This window comes from Cygnus olor, chromosome 7, assembly GCF_009769625.2.
Source record: "Cygnus olor isolate bCygOlo1 chromosome 7, bCygOlo1.pri.v2, whole genome shotgun sequence".
Lineage (NCBI taxonomy): Eukaryota > Metazoa > Chordata > Aves > Anseriformes > Anatidae > Cygnus > Cygnus olor.
Genome location: NC_049175.1, coordinates 8,032,551 through 8,051,037, shown reverse-complemented (window position 1 = coordinate 8,051,037; position 18,487 = coordinate 8,032,551). Strand labels below are relative to the sequence as shown.

General features: G+C 37.2%; 1 protein-coding gene across 9 annotated transcripts in view; it reads right to left on the bottom strand.

Annotated features, from left to right (window-relative positions):
* The window catches only part of GRID1 (glutamate ionotropic receptor delta type subunit 1), a 597,690-nt gene that overhangs the window by 236,103 nt on the left and 343,100 nt on the right, over positions 1-18,487 (bottom strand). For all 9 annotated transcript variants that reach the window (XM_040563453.1, XM_040563448.1, XM_040563450.1 and 6 more), the window contains exon 4: positions 1,315-1,520. In XM_040563453.1, coding sequence (XP_040419387.1) covers positions 1,315-1,520 — 206 coding nt within the window. The remainder of the gene's footprint in view (positions 1-1,314; positions 1,521-18,487) is intronic.

Below are 18,487 nucleotides of genomic sequence, written 5' to 3'. Positions count from 1 at the left end.
GGGGTCTTGACCAGGCTTGCGTGTAATTCTTGCTAACATTTCTGGGAGTCTTGGACACTGAAAAGCAAAAGACTTTCTAGCCTGTGTGGGTCATAATAAAACACACCTGACAGTTTCTGATCAATACCTGGTTTGGAAACCTTGTTAGTACTCACTGGAAAACTAACTCATGCATTTTTGCTGGAGGTCCTCTATGAAGAAAATAACAATACTGACTGAGCTGCATAAGCTGATTATGCTTCTAAGGCAAGTACTCCCTCATTCCTTGTTCATGCACAACCAGGAGTTAAGATTGCCCCTAGTCCTGCCCAAACTAAAGATTTACCTCATTTATCCATGATAAAATTAACACTATTAATTTTTTTAAAATCACCATTGAACATAAATGTGGAGGATTTATTTATGCTGATATAAAAAAAATCTTAATAAGCTTAACTTTTTTTTTTTAATTTTGATATATATATATTTAATTTAGCAGGATCTGATGCAGCAGAACTGATAATTGGAAAGAGGTCTCATGCATATTTTGATTTCTTGGTTCAGTCTTATCCCTGGTTAGTTACACAAACAAGAAAACAACAATAAAAAAAACTATGTCAATGCCAAGTTATTAGCTAATGAATATATGTGAGGTTATACTAGGGATACAACACATTCTCAACTCTGACATATAAAGCACTGCAAAATAATTCATTGTTTAATATTTAAAAAGCTGGATAAAACAAATTAATGCCAAAAATTAGCCCTTAGCACAACATTAATTACAAGTTTGCCAAACAGTCACATCCCTGTCCTAATTAGCCTTGATGATTTCAAGAAACCATCATGAAAAAAAGACAAACATATCATTCCTACTTCGTACTTGATAAAAACACAGATTCAGCTGCCAAACTTCAGTAACACAACCTTTTATCATGAGTTTGGAGATTTCCACAGTAAAAACAACACTCCCAGACATATTATGTTTAATTTCTAATACAGCACAATAGATTTTCTGATCACTTGTAGACAGTGGTTGGAACCCAGGTCAAGAGTAATGGTATGGAAAGACAACCAGAAAAAAAAGACTTGCCCCACAGAACTGTTTTTATATCAAAAGCGCCCATCTGGCCCATGCTGTCCACTTGCACTTACTGTTGTTTGCATTACATAAAGTACACGTTATTTTAATTTTCTGATATTAGCACCTGACAGAATATTTGTTGTTTACCAACCAGCATTGTTAAAATCTGCCACTTCTGAAAACTTGTCAAGGTATCACATAAGTCATCATATATGTTCCTGAAACATAGACAAACACAACTGTTCACTGACCTCATTAATAAAAGTCTGGGCTCCCCGTGGGCTTAGGAGTAAGATAGCCCTTCGCAATGTGTCTCGATAGCGGTTCAGCTCTTCTGTTTTCATGGTAGTGAAAAGGTTGGCAAAGACTCTGCTGATGTTTCTGTCCACTTTTTGTAATGACACATCAAGTCCCAGTCTGGAGGCCTGATCGAGAAATCCCTGCAGACCGCGTATATCTGTAACATAGGAGGGAGGGGAAAAAAAAAAAAAAAAAGAAAAGGAAAAACCACTGCATCAACCTTCGCCAATTAGGCAAGCATCACTAATTAGGTGGAAAAATGCTTTTATTTTTTCCTGCAGTGCTGTCAGAAGAGTACTCCACAGAGCCTCACAGGTATAAGACAGTTGTTTTCCACAGCTCTCTTTCATAGTCAAATGCCAACAGGGAAACTCCATTAATTACCTTTCCCTGGAGGTCTCTGAGCAACTCTTTGGAAGAGAGGTACATGTATCTGTGTGGCTGTGGATAGCTCCCCCAGCAGCTCGAGCCCACAGTGCTGAACACCATGCAAAGAGACAGTCCCACCCCAACCAAATCACAGTTCAAATGCAGAAATCCAGCTGGAGATGGAGAAGCATGGGCGATAAATCACTCACACCTAAACTTCTCCTACCACAACCTGACTTACTTAAGATCATGCCTACTTTTCCCATGAAAAAAGTAAGATATCCATAGCCCTCCTTTTGATCCCCCTGCTTTTTTCTTCCCCTCCTACAAATCCCTGCCTAGCCAGAGGTTTGCTGTTCACTGGTAAACCTATGAAACAGTACACAAAGACTCCAACTGTTATGATATATTACCATGTAAAAATATTGGTTTTCAAGAGGGGAAACCATTTCAAAACCTGTTCATTTGAGTTCTGTCCTTCAACTTCAAGCTGATTGAGTCAAATAGGTTTTCCTAACCCAATTTTTGAGGACATTAACATGGAGCAACACAAATTTCATTATATTTTCATGCTGAAACCTGCTGGTTCAAACTGTACTCTGCCTTCATGACTATTAGCATTTTTCTGTAATAAGTGTCAGAGTCTTTAGTATTTATTTTGTAGTGAAATTTAGAGCAACGAGGAGGTCAAAGCATATATTAAACCAGGTTGCTCTCAACAATAACAGTGACGTGATCACCATATCATTAGGACCTGTACCATATCATTAGGAGCCCTTAATTTTATTTGAAATACGTATAACTTATCTTGATAAGAAGGTATTACTTAATCCTCTTTTCTCACATACACTTCTTGTACTTTTATTATCAAATTTAAAGCTCCTAGGTGAGGCAGAATGGTGTGAGTTAGAATAACCATCTAAATAAACAGCCTTTTCAAAAGAAAAAGAACAAAGCCTTTGGGACAAAATGTTTTATGGGATGTAGCACATTAAATTCCCCCAATAAGTTCCTGCATCTTCGTAAGAAAAGTTGCTTGAATCTTTCTGGATCTTTTTTCTCTACAGCATAACACTGATTCTCAAACTCTTCTGAATAGTGACAGAAACCGAACAGCAGGTCTTACTGGGGAAAAGAATGAGGATATATATCTGATAAATTGGGAATGATTTTCTCCTTCTCGGTCTGCATGGTGACCCAGCTATAGGACAACACACATTACAGAGATTACATGTAAATGTAACTGCGCTGAGATGTCTCTTCAGACATGTCATGTAAAATGGCACTATGCACTGAAGATCCAAAGTCAATCACGGCTCATCATTGCTGCTTTGTTAAACTGCAGGGGCTGCCCACAGTAACTCTAACAATTTCTTATTTCAAATACATGAGGAAACTGGAAATGTGTTGGCTGAGGAGACTCACAGGACCTCTGGTACAATCCCAACCACAGCCTGTTGTAGCCCAGTGACAGTGGTGCCTCCGTCAGTACATCCTTGCCCCAAGCCCCTTCACAATGAAGGACCCTGTCCCCCATGACCACCCCTTGACACCAGAGCCAAGGGGCTGCAAGGAGGAGCAGGAATTGCCTTTTTTCTTCACACTCAGGCCCAGCCTTCCTACAGAGTAGAAATGGGCAGATTCTGTTCTTTCCTTCACGACGAATTCAAGCAGTTTCATTAACCCATTACACCATCATCCTCAGCACATCAGAGATATATTTATCGTTCCCATAATAAAACAGGCTCTTCAGAAAACTTTACTACAGCTCTAATAATCTCTATAAACTAGCTTGTAACACTCGTTTTTTATTTTTACTTTTTAAAACCTGGAAGAAACTTCTACCTGATAGAATTTTAAGAATTGATACCACAAACATCACTGAAGTTCAGGGACTGAAAAACAACCTTATTCAAGTCAGTAGCATTCCTTACTACCCTATCTGGATAGGCTCTTAGATCACCACCAGTCTTGGTGTTACGTTGCCATAAAAGATATACATGAACATCTTTCACCTCGCCCAAGAAGTGTTGTATGAAACATGACAAGCAACATCTTGCAGGCTACACCAGCTGAAGTTCTTACTTCAAGTGCAATACAACAGGGTCAATTAAGATAACTAGTAAACATTAAAACCAAACCAAAAACACGAAGTCACCTTGAGTATATTCATACTTCTATCCAAACATGGAAATGGTTGTTAATATGATTAACTCAGGTTCAGAAAGCAGCTGTAATTACAGAGTAATATCAGAAAGGAATAGAAATGAAGCTAGTGCTGTGACAACCACAGCAGACTTTATTGCCTTCCTAACTCAGGCTTATTTGTTAAGTTAATGCCTCCAGCCGAGTCCCCCATCAGGAAAGGTGCACTCATGGGTTTTTCAGTGGTGGTAAGTGAATCTACAGCAGTTCTAACACACTATCAAATAACTGCCAGATGTGCTTTGTCTCCAAAATCCTGAGTCATCACGGAAAAGACAGGGTTTAGTGTCACGCAGGCATTTCTGGAATATGCTAGTAGAATTCAGCACTCACATAAGTGCTAAATATTGCAGGTGTGCTGAAATAATGACAGTGACAAACAGCTACTGTCTACAGGTTAAGCGTTTTATTAAAGTTGTCAAGATAAGTTTGGATTTTGCTAATTTAAATTCAGTAAACTAGTATTCATTACTGTACCTATACTGGCTTTATGGATCTGTGATACTAGAAAAAGGTTTTTCTTCTAATGCAGTTTTGTCCTTCAGAATTACTGCAGCGTTTGAGAAACAGTAAGAAAATAGCTTATATATGTAGTTTACTAACAACCTGTCTTTTGTGCAAGCATCTCAAGTTATCACTGCACAACGGAAAGCTGTTTACCGAAGATTAACCATGCTGATATTGCTCTAGGTTTTTTGCCTTATGTTTTCAGCTGACCTGCTGATATACTGGTTAGAAATATTGCTGTAGATCAGCATAAAATATCTGATGCACATGGTAAGACTATTTGGACGTAGAAGAGCATTTTGTATTCCCTCACAAATTTTTCCCCCAAGGAAAACAGCTTATTTCCTAATTAAAAAAAAAAAAAAAAGAAAAAAAAAAAAGAAAAAAAAGACTCATACTTTTTCCAGCTTGACAAGAAAGCAAAATTGGAGATGGAAGAAACTGTCCAAGCTCAAGTGTACAAGCACAATCTGTCAGTTTTTAACAGATAAAAATGAATGTGAATTTATTCAGTGTTGGCAATTAGAAAGAACTGCATGACTGTATCTTCCTGAACGCTGACATGTCTGTTCCTACATAGCACTGGGGAGGAGGAGAAGGCTTGGTGGGAACTCAGAAGTGGAAGTAGGAACTGAAGAGCAGTGTTTTCAGCGGTGACTAACCAATTTAGTTGCTTACTTAATGGGACCTTTTTTCTCAAATAATTATTTGCCATTGTTACCAAGAGGGCAATCATTTCTTAAAATGTATGAGTACATAAACACACAAACACATGCACATATGCAGGAGCATCTGCTTATAAATAATAATGAATTAGGCTAAGTTTTATTTTATCTGACGTCACATAAGAAAATAATTTGATGCCCTCATTTTCTTCTACATTTAGTAGATCACAAATCTACAAAACATAAAAGAAAACCTGCTCTTTGTTCCATGACAATTCAAAGAGATATTCCAAAAATTCAGTCATGATTTTCTATTTCTCATCATTTATGACCATTAATCCTTCATTTTCTTCACAATTGAAATAAGACATAAAATTCATACGGAATTTAATACAAATAAGGGATTCCATAAATGCATTTGTTAAAATACATGTGCTGCCTTCTGTAGTCTTAACAGTGATTTTTTTTCCTTTTTATTAATGTTCAAATTCTAACATTAGAGAGTTTTCCTGAACAATTACTAATAAAATAATTCCTCATACCCATTTATTTCATACTTCATATGAAAAGTATAACAATCCAAACTCAAATACTTCTGTCTAGAGTATCCGACAAATGAAACAGCAGTTTGCTGTAACTGCACAACCTATAGCCAACTGTCCCCTTCAGCTTTGCAAATAGTTACTTTTGCTCAGGGTGTAACCTACACTCAACCACAAAAATTATAGTAGTGTTTTAATTATCTAACTCCCTGTGTACACTCGATTTGTACATGTTTAACATGCCAAGCAGGATTTCAGCAACAGCATTGGAAATTTTCAGTTTAGAGAACAGCAAAGTTCTTGATGAGGCAGCACCTGCACTCCAGAAAGAAAATGACGCTAACACAAAATGCACTTGGGTGAATTTCTCTCATAAAATTCATTTGTAAAACTGTATAATAATTGGATTTGTATAAGATACTCTAGTCTCAACTACAATCATGTGAAATTAACTAGTTGGAATTGGAATTATGTCATTAGAGATCCATAAGAGCAGAAAACTTCTTATAAACTTTGCATCCTTCTTGTTAAATCTGGCTTGAGAGAGAATTTCTGTGGCTGAGAGCCCTCTTCCTAATTCTGACAGATATACCACACGTTCAGGTCTGACAACAGAAGAATGAGATGATTTCAGGAATAACTGTTAACAAGGAGGTAAGGAAAGCCTTGATGCACTGCTAAGATAAGAATTTTTCCACTGTGACTGCAAAATAAATGCTTGCTATAAAAGTGGCTTTATCGGACTATAAGAAATAATGAAATGTATCATTTCCTGCTTGAGGTTATGTTGGTCACTGAGCTGGCTGACTAGAAAACAACTATAATGTTATAATACTAAATGTGGCATTAGCTTCCTCTAGGTAAAGTTTGTCGTCATCTACAAAGCAATCCGTTTTTATTATATTATCTATGATCTTATTTATATTTAAAAAAACTTTGTAGAGTCTACAGCAACATTTGTTGTCATAAAATTATAGGATGTGATTCTTGGCCCTGACATGAGCAGCTTAGAAGTTAAACATTTTTGTGTGAAACAGCTGTACAGTTGGGCACAGCTAGCCTTTAAGGAGGGCTTATTGTAGAAAGGAATTTCCAGAGGTAGAGAGCAGTTTAGTGTCTTTTCAACACCAGTTCCTAACCCCGGCTGACAGAAATAGAAGCAGCACATGGCCATTCTACTTTGTATAGTAAACTGAAGTATCAAGGTGGGGCTGAAGATAAGCCTAGAGAAACTCCAAGAAATAAATTCACATCTTTCATTCTTATCCATCAACAAGTAAACTTTAGGAGGACTCAAGTATCATCAGCAGGCTATGTTTTCAAATAACCCACACCTATCTTTTCATTTGTACATTTGAAAAAGGAAAAAGTAAATAAGTGCGAAAAACAATGAGATCAGCCAGGAAAAGCTGAGCTTCTGAGTTTTTTCATTTGCTTGATTGCAGGTGCTACACTTCACACTTTTTTCACAATTAGTTTTACTAGAGTATAATTTTGGTGATATGTTTAAGCAGTGCCAAGTGTATCAAGGAGACTCAGATAGTTTCATTAATTTAGTATTTATACACTTCTAAAAATATATTCACCTTTTCCAATGTTTTAGGAACAATATCAAGGCATTTTTTCCTTATGCTTAAGCTCCAAGAGAAGACAAAAAAGTGTTTTCATTTTCTTAATGGATATTTCTTACTTTTAATACAAGAATACTCTGCTTGAATGTAGGTTTGTCTCTTTTGACTGCAAATTGGGTAGAAAACTTCCCCCACACAATTTAATTTCTTAAGATGAATAAAGTACACATTTCAGGATTCGGTGATTTGGAAGATAATCTATAAGCACTCTCAAACAAGTCTCCTAAATCACATAGTTTTCATGGGTTTCATTCACTTGATTTTACAGCACCTGTTGTCCCTCTTTTTCATAACTGCAAGATGTTTACATAAGAAATAAGGAAAAAGACCAATATAAGAAACAGATGCACATCCTGAAGATTAGACTTGTGCTGCATTTTAAGCTTTTGGAATGAATGATTTTTAACACGATCTTTGGGTCCTTGCTAGAGATAACAACCTACCTGAAGGATTTAAATATACTCCAGTATTTTAGATAACTCAAAGTGGATATTCTTCGGAACTCCTTTTCTTATGTTAATAAATAATAAAAATCTCTTCCTTTAAACAATAGACTACTACTCATGCTTCCAGAAAGGAATTATTTTGTACAAATCATCTAGAATAATTTGACTTTTAGAAAGCACTGAAATTTTCACCTAAAAGACTCACAATGTGACTCTAACTGTGTGAATAGAGTGATTAGACCAGAAAGTATAATAGCAAAGTGTGTTAGGAGAGATAAGACTATATTAATATTTGAATGTAAATGCTTATTAGAGCCCAGCAGAAATGTGAAGTGACATCGGTAAGGCATATTTCCTACTTTTATGAAGAGTTTATTCCCTTGTATTCTTACAATCTCCCTGTGCATGCAGCCTCTCTCTCCATCTACCACATTTCCACGTTTGCCTGGGTATTTCAACAGTCAGTGCTAAGATAATTGCTATCAGCCAGATAATTTTTTATCAATGGAATTCACAATTTCTAAACAGTCTGTGATTTAGCTTCCTCTTTCTTCAGTTTCTCTTCAGAATCTTTCTGCTAAAAAAAAATACACTGACCTTATTGCATGGTTTTAGATATGTCAGAACTCAAAGCCAATTTTTACCTTTTCAACTTTTACCAATTCATCTTTTTTTCTTAAAGAAATGAAGGAACTCAGTAACTAATAGTCACGCAAGTACAATAACTCTAAGAAGCCATAGCTCTATTCCAACAGTTGTTCCAAAAAAATCTTAAAATAAAACCAAGCACAACAAATTAAATAGTTTTTAATAGTAGTATTCAGCTTACATAAGAACAGATGTACCAGAGGAGACCAGTTCTGTCTAGCTCTATTACCTGTCTCTGACAAAGAGTGTAAAACAGGAGCAATCATGCAGTGATGCTTCCCTCTAACATTCTCCCAACAATTCAGTTTGCAGCACAGGGAATTGTTCAGGCAGATCTGGTTTCTGTGTATTTCTATGCACTCCACTAGTATATTTCTGCATTGTAACTGTCGATGCCTTTGTCCTCCATAGACCATCACAGTTTCCCCTTAAACCAATATAAACTATGAGAATCCAGATCAGTGCATCTTCAGCAGTTTTAGCCTGGGAATTTTCAGGAACCCACGGGACTCTCCTTTTCCTTTTTTTCACCTTACTTTCCTAGATAGTTCTACTAGCATCGATCAAATACAAAATGTGCCAGTGTCGGCTCTCCCAGACAAAAAAAAAAAAAAAAAAGGTTTCTGGAAAGAAGAAAGCAGACTATCAGAAATGATGTAATGATGTAAGTTTTGAAAATTACATGGAACACTGATTTGCCATTTAAATCTACATCACAGGCTGATATGTGACCACCTCTCAGAAGAAACTGAAAATTTACCATGTGTAAATCAGAGCTAATCAAATGCAAAGGTCTACTGAGAACCCCTTTGCGATATCAAAGGCTGAAGCCTGAGCAATGGACACAATTATTTTTACTGAGCAGTTGTACTGCACACATAGATTGTTATTACAGTTTTAAATAATGAAAGGGACTATGAATACAGACAAATCATAGATATTGGTAGTTTCCATTCCTGAATGAATGAGAAAGAGACAGAACACGATATAAAGCCAGATGTGGTGCATGTACAAGCAAATATTTCCAGATTTGACTTTAATAGGAGGAAGACATAACTATTAAAAATGTTAAAAGTTACTCTGCAGAACTGATGCTTTATACCTGAAACAGCTGATCCAGTCTGAAGGTAACTGGAGGTTCCCAGGAGGCCTGGGAGCACAAAAGCCTTTTAAAGGCAACAATGGCCCTTTCACATTTAGCATGAAAGGTCAACCACAGGTCTCGCCTGCTGGATTTTAACATTTAGCATTCAAAAGCACAAGGGAAACCACCTCAGGAAATTCAGTACCATTGGAAAAATTGTGGACATATGCTACAATTGTTGTAAAAAGGGAATTCACTGAAGAACTAGCATTTCCATTCAAATCATCCATTTAGTTCTTCCAAGTGCAATAATTGCCAACTATTTGCCCAACGGTAAACCACTTAAATGAGCTGTAACAGCCTCTCATCTCATCACTGCTGTTAATGCTTTTAATGCTTTTTTTTAATACTTTCGAAGACACTATGTAGTGTTCCTGCCATATCTTCTTATGAGCCAAAAATTAGATGTATTGACAGAAGCTATGTTTTTGCTGATATATATCCTAAGTTTAATCACAAGACTCTTTTTTCACCACTTAAATTATCTTAACGTAATAAAGATATATTACTGAGCCTAATATTTGCTATGGCCGAGTATAAGTAATTCTAAGCCTCTACCTGCCAGTACATTGGGGAAATGCATTTTTCATCTTTAGAAGGTCTGAGATGCACCTTCTTAAAGCTATATGATTCTATAAGAAAATCTGAACAAAAAGCAAGTTTAGGTTTGTGGTACTATAAGCCCATTTGCATCAATGCATTTGCCATTGATACTGTTAAATTGTTGTCATATTTTAAGTTTGGTTACGTACTTTGACACATGAAGCATGTCCTTTCTAAATAAGGCCAATTACCCTAAGCTAAGGATAAGCAAACAAGTGCATCCCAAAACAATTTGAATAGACAGAGGAAATGCCTTAAATTGAGAGACAAGAGGTGGTATCTCTTCACCTTGAGAGAAAACCTAAAGTCACCTGAGAATTTGAAGGGTTCATGCTGTCTAGCTACGCGAAGTGTGTGTAGCCAAATGTCCAGTAAAGAAAAGGAAGAATCATATCCCTTTCACTAGATTGCAGAGACAGTCTCCCTCTTGCTTAAATCAACTTTAAAAACTACACATTCCAATCTCAAGAGAGACTGCAATAAAATTACTACAGATAATTAAATTCCCCCTTGAGGAAAGCCTACTGGCAGGAAGACTTTACTCTTTTATATGTGCAACAGTAATTATTGCTTGCATTTATGTAACAGCTTTCAGCTAAGGACCTCAATGTACTTTATAAACACCTATACTGTATAGTAAAGTATACACTATAAATACACATTACAGGAGCTAGTTGCTGTTATACCTACTTAACCACATGTCAGCTAATAATAACTCAAATCTGTTGAGGAAGCTTTCTCCCACTGTAGTACTTCTAGAGGTTCTAGTAAAAGTCAGGTGCCCTGGGCACACAAGCAGCAGAAAGGCTGTCAGAGCTGCAGGCTCTCAGCTTGGTGGGACCATCTATGTGTTGAGTTGTCTCCACTGAGAAACCAGGGATTCTTTCTAAGGGTACTACTTCTCAACCAACCTCAGATTTTGGAAAACCATGTCCTTACTGATGGAGATGATATGAAACTCACAATTATTTACACTAAGAAATCTAGATACCACGTGGGTGGGTGCTACAGTTCTGCTCCATTCCTCGCTTTTCAGAGCATTCAGCACACGGTGGTACAGTGGCATTGTATCCAAACCTCAGCCTGAGCCTGACCACCACGAGCAGAGCACTCTGACCATCTCAGCACAGGCGGCAGATACCAGCGAGGCTCCGCATCACCCTGCTGCACGACCACGCAGACACTAGCTCGTGTCAGGCCTGCCCCGAACTACTTGGCCAGTATTTGGTGACTTGGTGGCAAGCTGAGTGCAACAGTGAGCATATTTTAACTCAGAATCCAGGAATAAGGACCCTCGGCCACTATTTTACTTAAATATTGTTCATCAGGCTGTAATTAGGATGGTAGCATTTGAATAAGTTTCATTCCTTTGGCTGGCTGTTTGACCCATAAAGTGCATTTTACTTCAGACACTGAATTCAGAAAAACAGAAAAATTATATATCCTTCTTTGCTTTCCTACTCTTTTAAAGCCCATTTTTACAATACAGCCTCCATAAAACCATACACAGAAACATAAAAGGATACAAAATCAGACTCTGTTCTCCAGTATTTTCTGTTAAAAACAAGATAAGAAGGATCCCTACTGAGATAACAAATGTCTTGTGCTGGTGGGAGGGAGCTGAAAACAAAAACTAAGTTCATGTCACATATAATGACCATCAATTAGTCCATCTTGTAGTAACAACCAGTAACAAATAACAAAAAAAAAAATCAATTGCTGATTATTCATTTGTGTTACAACTACTTTTATTATGATGGCAAATACACATACTCCATTCTCTAGCAACACAACTGATCCCAGAGGAAGAAAAACATGCTAGAGAATAAACACATGAATCTGTTTATAGTTTGTCATCAGCTAAAATCAGCTAAAATCTCCTCAGGCATCCCTCTGTTAGCTCCATGCTTTTAGAAAATAACGAGTAATGATTACTGAAAAGACAACTGGTAACACTGAGGTGGTACACTGTACCAAGATTAGTGCCAAAAGATTCTCCACTCATCATACTGTAAACAAAAGCAACACATTTGAACAGACTGAAAAATGAGATGTCTTAGGCCTCAGTCCTACCAACATTCAGTGCTTATTTAGCTTTGTGTGAGGCATCTCCGTGCCAAGTCTCCTCCTACATAGGAAATCTCTCAACATACGAATAAGTGTTCACATAGCTACTGCATGCTGTGATTTATTCCTGTGGTAATAATCGAGATAAACACTTCAAACGTGTTCAAACACTTCTATCTTTCAGGATATAAAGCCCTTCTTTCTTAAATCAGCAGTGAAAAAACAGCAAAAAAAAAAAATGCACACCTTTCTGACCAGCTCTCCTCTCCAAACAACAGGACAGGTATTTATCAGCTTGTGGCTGTGATAGAGAACGCAGCTTTTGTGAAGGCACAGTTAACTTGCTCTTGAAAAGCATGCTTATGATTGGTTTCATGCGTGCCCAGACAAGAGCAATTTCCCACATTTTGCTGAGGCACTCCATTTCAAAATTAACAGCCATCTTGAAAACACAGCTTTTCTTCTCTTCACTGTATAGAGCAGCAGCAAAGAAATATTTACGAGTTGGGAAAATACTGCCTCCTCATTAAAAATAAATAAATAAAATAAAATTCAGCTATAGGAAAGGATAAGAGAAAATGGGAGCATAACACTACCCAGATTTTTCTGACCCCACCAATACATCCTACCCAAGTTTAATTAGGATAACTTCATTTAGATAAAAGCAGTCAAGCACAATAAGAGAGCCCTTGGTTTACTAGTCAAAACTGTCCCAGTTTGTCAACAGCATAAATCTCCAGAAAAATTCCAGTTACAAAGTACTATAAAGTTATTTGAAAACCTGCACATAGAGATACTTCAATGCTTAGCCAGGAAAAACAGAACTGCCTAACTGCATTCAAAGGTGAGAAGTATTCAGAGTTCTCTCTCAAGTTACTTCAGTGACACTAGGTTTTATTTGTGTACTTAAACTTCAGTATTACTACAGCATATTCCATGCGTATTTATGAACAAATGAAACGAGAGCTACATACCTCACTACATTTAAGTAGAGATTCAACTGTAGGAATCATTAAGACAAAGTTTCAGTGCAACTCCTGCAAAATCTGACAAGCTTTTATCTCCTGATTGCAGACATTAATATGAAGGCCAGTTAGGAAGTTCAATATACCCTAAGGTTAACATGAAGAGATCTACTTTTTCTCTCCAGTCAGCTTAATTCCTTCATTAATATCCTGTAATTTACTGGAAAGGCATTAGCCAATTCTGAATGTCACTGGGAAAAAAAAATGACATTAGAAAAGGCTGTGAGGAACATCGCTGGCTGAGCAGCACTGCGTAGGTGCTGATATCTTTGGTGGGTGCTGGCAGACCTGCACACCTTAACGTAGTTTGTCAAAGCAGACTGTGCTAATTTCAGTTACTTCAAATAAAGCAACAGCCTGGAAGAGGACAAGATTTCATGCCAGAAAGGACAGGATAGTATGTTACTGCCAGGCATCTGAAAGTCCATAGATAAGGAAAGGACAAGATTTTAATGTAATTACTGACTTCTCATTTTCCCAGCCTTGCAGAATAGCTGGAGAGGGGAAAACAGAGCCATCTCCTTAAGAAACAATGCAGTGAAAGGAAATTATAAAAGATTACAAATATAACTAATACATTCACATTATTTTTACATACTTCAATGCCAGGGGGGAACAGACACTAAATCTGCTGAGTTCATGAGAACAATTCAGCATGTGATGTTTTACTACAAAAGCACAGGAAGCCTGTTTGAACTCTAGATGAACCAGCTACAGTTTTTCACATTAATACCCAAGTTCTTATCTTTATGTTTTATTTTGCTCTTCACTCCAGGTGAAATCAATCCCAGTTTTTCTTCCTGAGATGCAACGCATCAAGCTCTGCCTCTTTATAGTTGTAAGATAATTTCCACTTACTGTACATAATCATAGATGCAATGATCAGATAAGGGCTCTAATGTACATTCTCTGAGCTCATTCGGGCTCTGAGCATAGCAGATGCCTTTCAGTTGTCTTCAGGTTTGAGTATAAACATCATGAGAATCATAGTGCTTTGATGCTACATAATACACTCTAGCACTTCTGGTGTCTTTGAAGTGTGTTTGATTATTATGTTAAATTTCTGGGAGGTGTGGGACAAGAGACTTCTTGCCAGGAGAACATAACCCAGATGACTGAAAGACCACTTCTTATTAAAGCCAGCTGGATATCTTTGGAAGGCAAATTAACACCTAGCAATGTTCTCTTAGACATCTTTGTAATTTTATTGCCTTAATCTCTTCAAGTTTTTAGCAAAAATAAGGTTCATTCCAGTTCAGGTATTTCTTCCAAATCTCTTCATTCATACAATCATTCATTCATACAATTATTCTTCACTCTACCACGATGTTGCTCTTGGTCACTGAGTACTTTAATAGTTTTCATCTGCGGCTTCTTTCTTCTCACTCGATATTTATCTCAACATGTCTCCTGACATAAAACTACAATGACTTATGCAGCAGTACCGACAATACAGCTGTAACTTCAGGGAATGAGACACCCTTGTAAGCTGCTGGAAACACCCTTATTTCAAAACCTCCTGGCAAGAGGTTGCAGATACAGTTTCACACTTCATTTCTTTTGACATGTCCCCAAAACCACTGCTGTGCGTATCTAGTGACAGTATTTGAAACCTCACATCCCAGGCACCTCCAAGGCTCTAGTACACTATCTACTGTTTGCATGAAAAAGAATCATTTTTTCCCCTGGAAACAACTACTCAGTGTTTGTATGAACATAGTGCTTTTGCTCAAAAGAGTAGAATGAACAACCAGCAAAATGTGCTTTAACGCCAGAGAGAGGGCTGGAAGTTAAGCTTCTGAGAGTTACTGGGTCACTGATTAAATTCTTTATACAGTGGGATCTGTTTTTCATCTGGAAAGTGTCTAACGCTAGGAAGCTTAGATGCTAGGTATACTATAATAGGATTCAATCTACACTTTCTTTCAACTGCCATTACCAAGTATTTCAAGTCCAAAAAATAAATAAATAAAATCCTGCCCTTTTTGCTCATGTATTTCTAATTTGTGCATGCACATTATTCTCCAATACGGTAACTCCCACCTCCTCTTATCTCCTGTACTGGCTGCTGATACAGCTGGCACCCAAGGAACGAGGGGTGAGATGAGGCAGGCTTTTTCTCTGTGTAACTGGCCTCCAGCTGATGTGGTAGCTCAAATTGGAGCAACTATCATAAAACAAATGAGTCGGGCTCTCTTTTCTACAGAGCCTCTTCAGCACCCTACCTCATTCCATGACATACAACTTGGCAAAAACAATGTAATGGGTTAGAGGTAATTAAACTGAATTGTTCAGTGCAGAGAGAGTCATCCTTAGCTTTATTAGAAGAAGTTACCGTAGCATGCTTACATTCAGAGAAGTTTAGCCATGTGTAAATAAGTACCCTTTTCCAGCCACTTCTAGAAAAAGTCCTACTGAAAACATGAACATCTGCTTAAATCTCTGCAGTGCGAGAGGTGAGGACAGGGAATAGGACTCCAATGCTATACCAATAAATAACAAGAAATAAAGATATTTCCCTTGAGCAAACAGGGTACAATCTAAGCACAGAAGCCAAAGGAAGAATATTAGAATTCATATAGACTAGTTAATTGAGGATAAACACATCAGGGAAAAAAAAATAAAAAGACCTCTAGAACTTTGCAGTTTGCTGACAACAATTTGAAGAGACAGTGAGTAAAAAATCTACTTAGAAGAGAATGAATCATCTGAAATTTGCAGGGCATTTAGTGAGGTGCATAGTCCCATGGGCTACAGAGATGTGAAGAGAGATAGCAAGGTTGACTGTGAAAATGAAACAAGTGGACACTGCAGAATGCCATAGGAATACAGAGGCAAATTATTTTAGCAACTACTAAAGAACAGAAAGTAAGAGCGCAACACAAACTGAGGTGCATTGTCAAGCCTCTTACTTCATTTACGTTTTTGACCTCGTACTGGGAAAAAAAGAGCGAGGTTGACAATAATTCAAATGAACAGCAAAACCATCACAGAATTGTTTTCAGGCCTGGATTCCAGAAAAGTTGAAAGGATCTTTCCATTACCAAAGGCAGAACAATATTAATAATAATAATGTCATTATCTAGGGGAGATAACGTCCCTCCATAACAATGTCAATTTCTCCTCAAACAGCTGGATTCCTTTTCTCAGAGGCAAAGATATTTATTGCTTTAAACTCCTATCCAGAAACCAAGCATCAGATTCACTGTGTAAGATTTCAGACAATGTGCACTTATGCAGGACAAGGATCCATCAACATGGAAGATCTTGTTCATAAAACCTGTTAAATTCCACTTCCAGAAAAGCTTGGCCTCTGTGCTGCTATCTTGGGTTGTTCCCACATGGATGCAGCTCCTCGTCTTCCTCCTCCTCTCTCCCACCCCAACACAAGGCCAGAGGTCCCCTTCCCACTGTGCCCATCTGCTGTCTACAAAGGGAGAATTCCCCATACCCTCGCCCTGCTCCTATCCCTCTTATGCCTAACCCCTTCCTGGAAATGCATTCAGAAACACTTCTTAATGGTAACCTAAAAAACAAGGACTTAGCAAGATTGCAACACGCTGAATCAAATGATGTCAATGAGCAGAATACCTAGAGGCATATTAGAAGTAATCTGTCCAGGCTTAATCTTAATTGTAGGAAGTTTGATAGAAATCTTCATGGTAGCAAATCTTCCTATATCTCCCTGGTGAAGTTGTCTTCAAGCTTCTAAGAGCCTCCGAGTGCTGTATACGTGAATCAGTGCATTCACTCTCAAAGAGGACACACTAAATGAAACTGAGTGCAACTCTCACCCCCTGTGAATGTCACTGCTTTCTTATGCCCAAATATACTGTTTTCTTAGTCTTCCAAAAGAAAAGAAGACTTGTTTATAGAGGGTGTTTCCAGTAAATCATAATTTTGTTAAATACTTAAAAGTAAATAAATATTTCTGAATCATGCTTGAAAACTTCTACAGGCTTTAAGTGGCTAGTCATTTGGCCAATCTTTACTGGATTATACAACTTCTGAATAAGAAAAACTCCTGCACTCCTGAGGAGTTAAATCCTTTCGTGGAAGTGTAAGCAGGAAATATCAAGCAGGACCACAGATATGTGGTCACTTCAGTCAGTGGCATAAGCAAAGCAGCTACTTCAACTCTGCTGTGCCTGTCCAGAGTCCACTCTTCAAGAGAGGTGTTAAAAACCTAGAACAGATCTATTGAAGTTATCAAGTTATTGAGAAGTTATTGAGCATGGGAAGTATGCTTTATAGCAAGAGAGTGAAGAGCTTTAATCTACTTGGACTATTGAAGAGAAGTTTAAGTCTAATGAAAATTTAAACAAGGATAAAATTTCTGATAGACTATTTTCACTGGGCAGAAAAACAGCAGAGAAAAGTCTGCTAGCCAGAATCTAAAACAAACCAATCAAATAACAGATAAAACATTTTTTTTTAGACTAGCAAAAGCCACTGAGCTTATTAGAACAGCTTCCTTTGGGATGTGGTGGTTCAAATTAAGTGTTTACAAGTCCCCATTTGAGACTTTTAAAAAAGATATGCAATAGCTGGAAAAACCCATAAGCCTAATTTGAAAGTAAAATTATTATATTCTTGTGATACATAATGAGTCACATTTTTCTGGTATTAAAACTTTGAGACTATGAATTTAATGAACGTTTCTGTTTGCTTGAAAAACTATTTGTGAAAGTAGCAAAGCAACAACATAAACTTGAAAAAAAAACCAACACACAAAAACCCAAGTACATTCTCAGTAGTGCTGCATCATTGCAAGGAGGTGACTGCATGAGGATTCGGATGTATACAAAAGGATTCATGAAAATTTCCATCTAATCAGCATGAGGGCTTCATACACCATGGCCTCAGAAGTCAAAAAAGAAAGGGTATATGCTGAACAGCCAAAAGAGAGAAGAAAGCAAATGGAGCTATCAGTAGTTTCTGTATCACAACCTGGACAATTGGACAATGTCAAGATTCCGAAAAGGATCTATCCTAAGAAGAGAAAAACAAACATATAGACTATCTTAATATCTCTCACTCTAAAGTAAATAAATCTGCCTTTTCTAATGTTTAAAACAGTGTATTTTTTTAAAAAAATAACCAGTAGAGAAACTCAGATACTCTGAAAATTTCAGGTTAAAAATATGTAAAATAAATATCTACATTGGTATTCAGACAATATCCCACAAAAGATGTATTGTATCATTTGAACTACATAAATCATACAAAAATTTACATAATCATCAGAATTTGCATTTTACACATTATGACA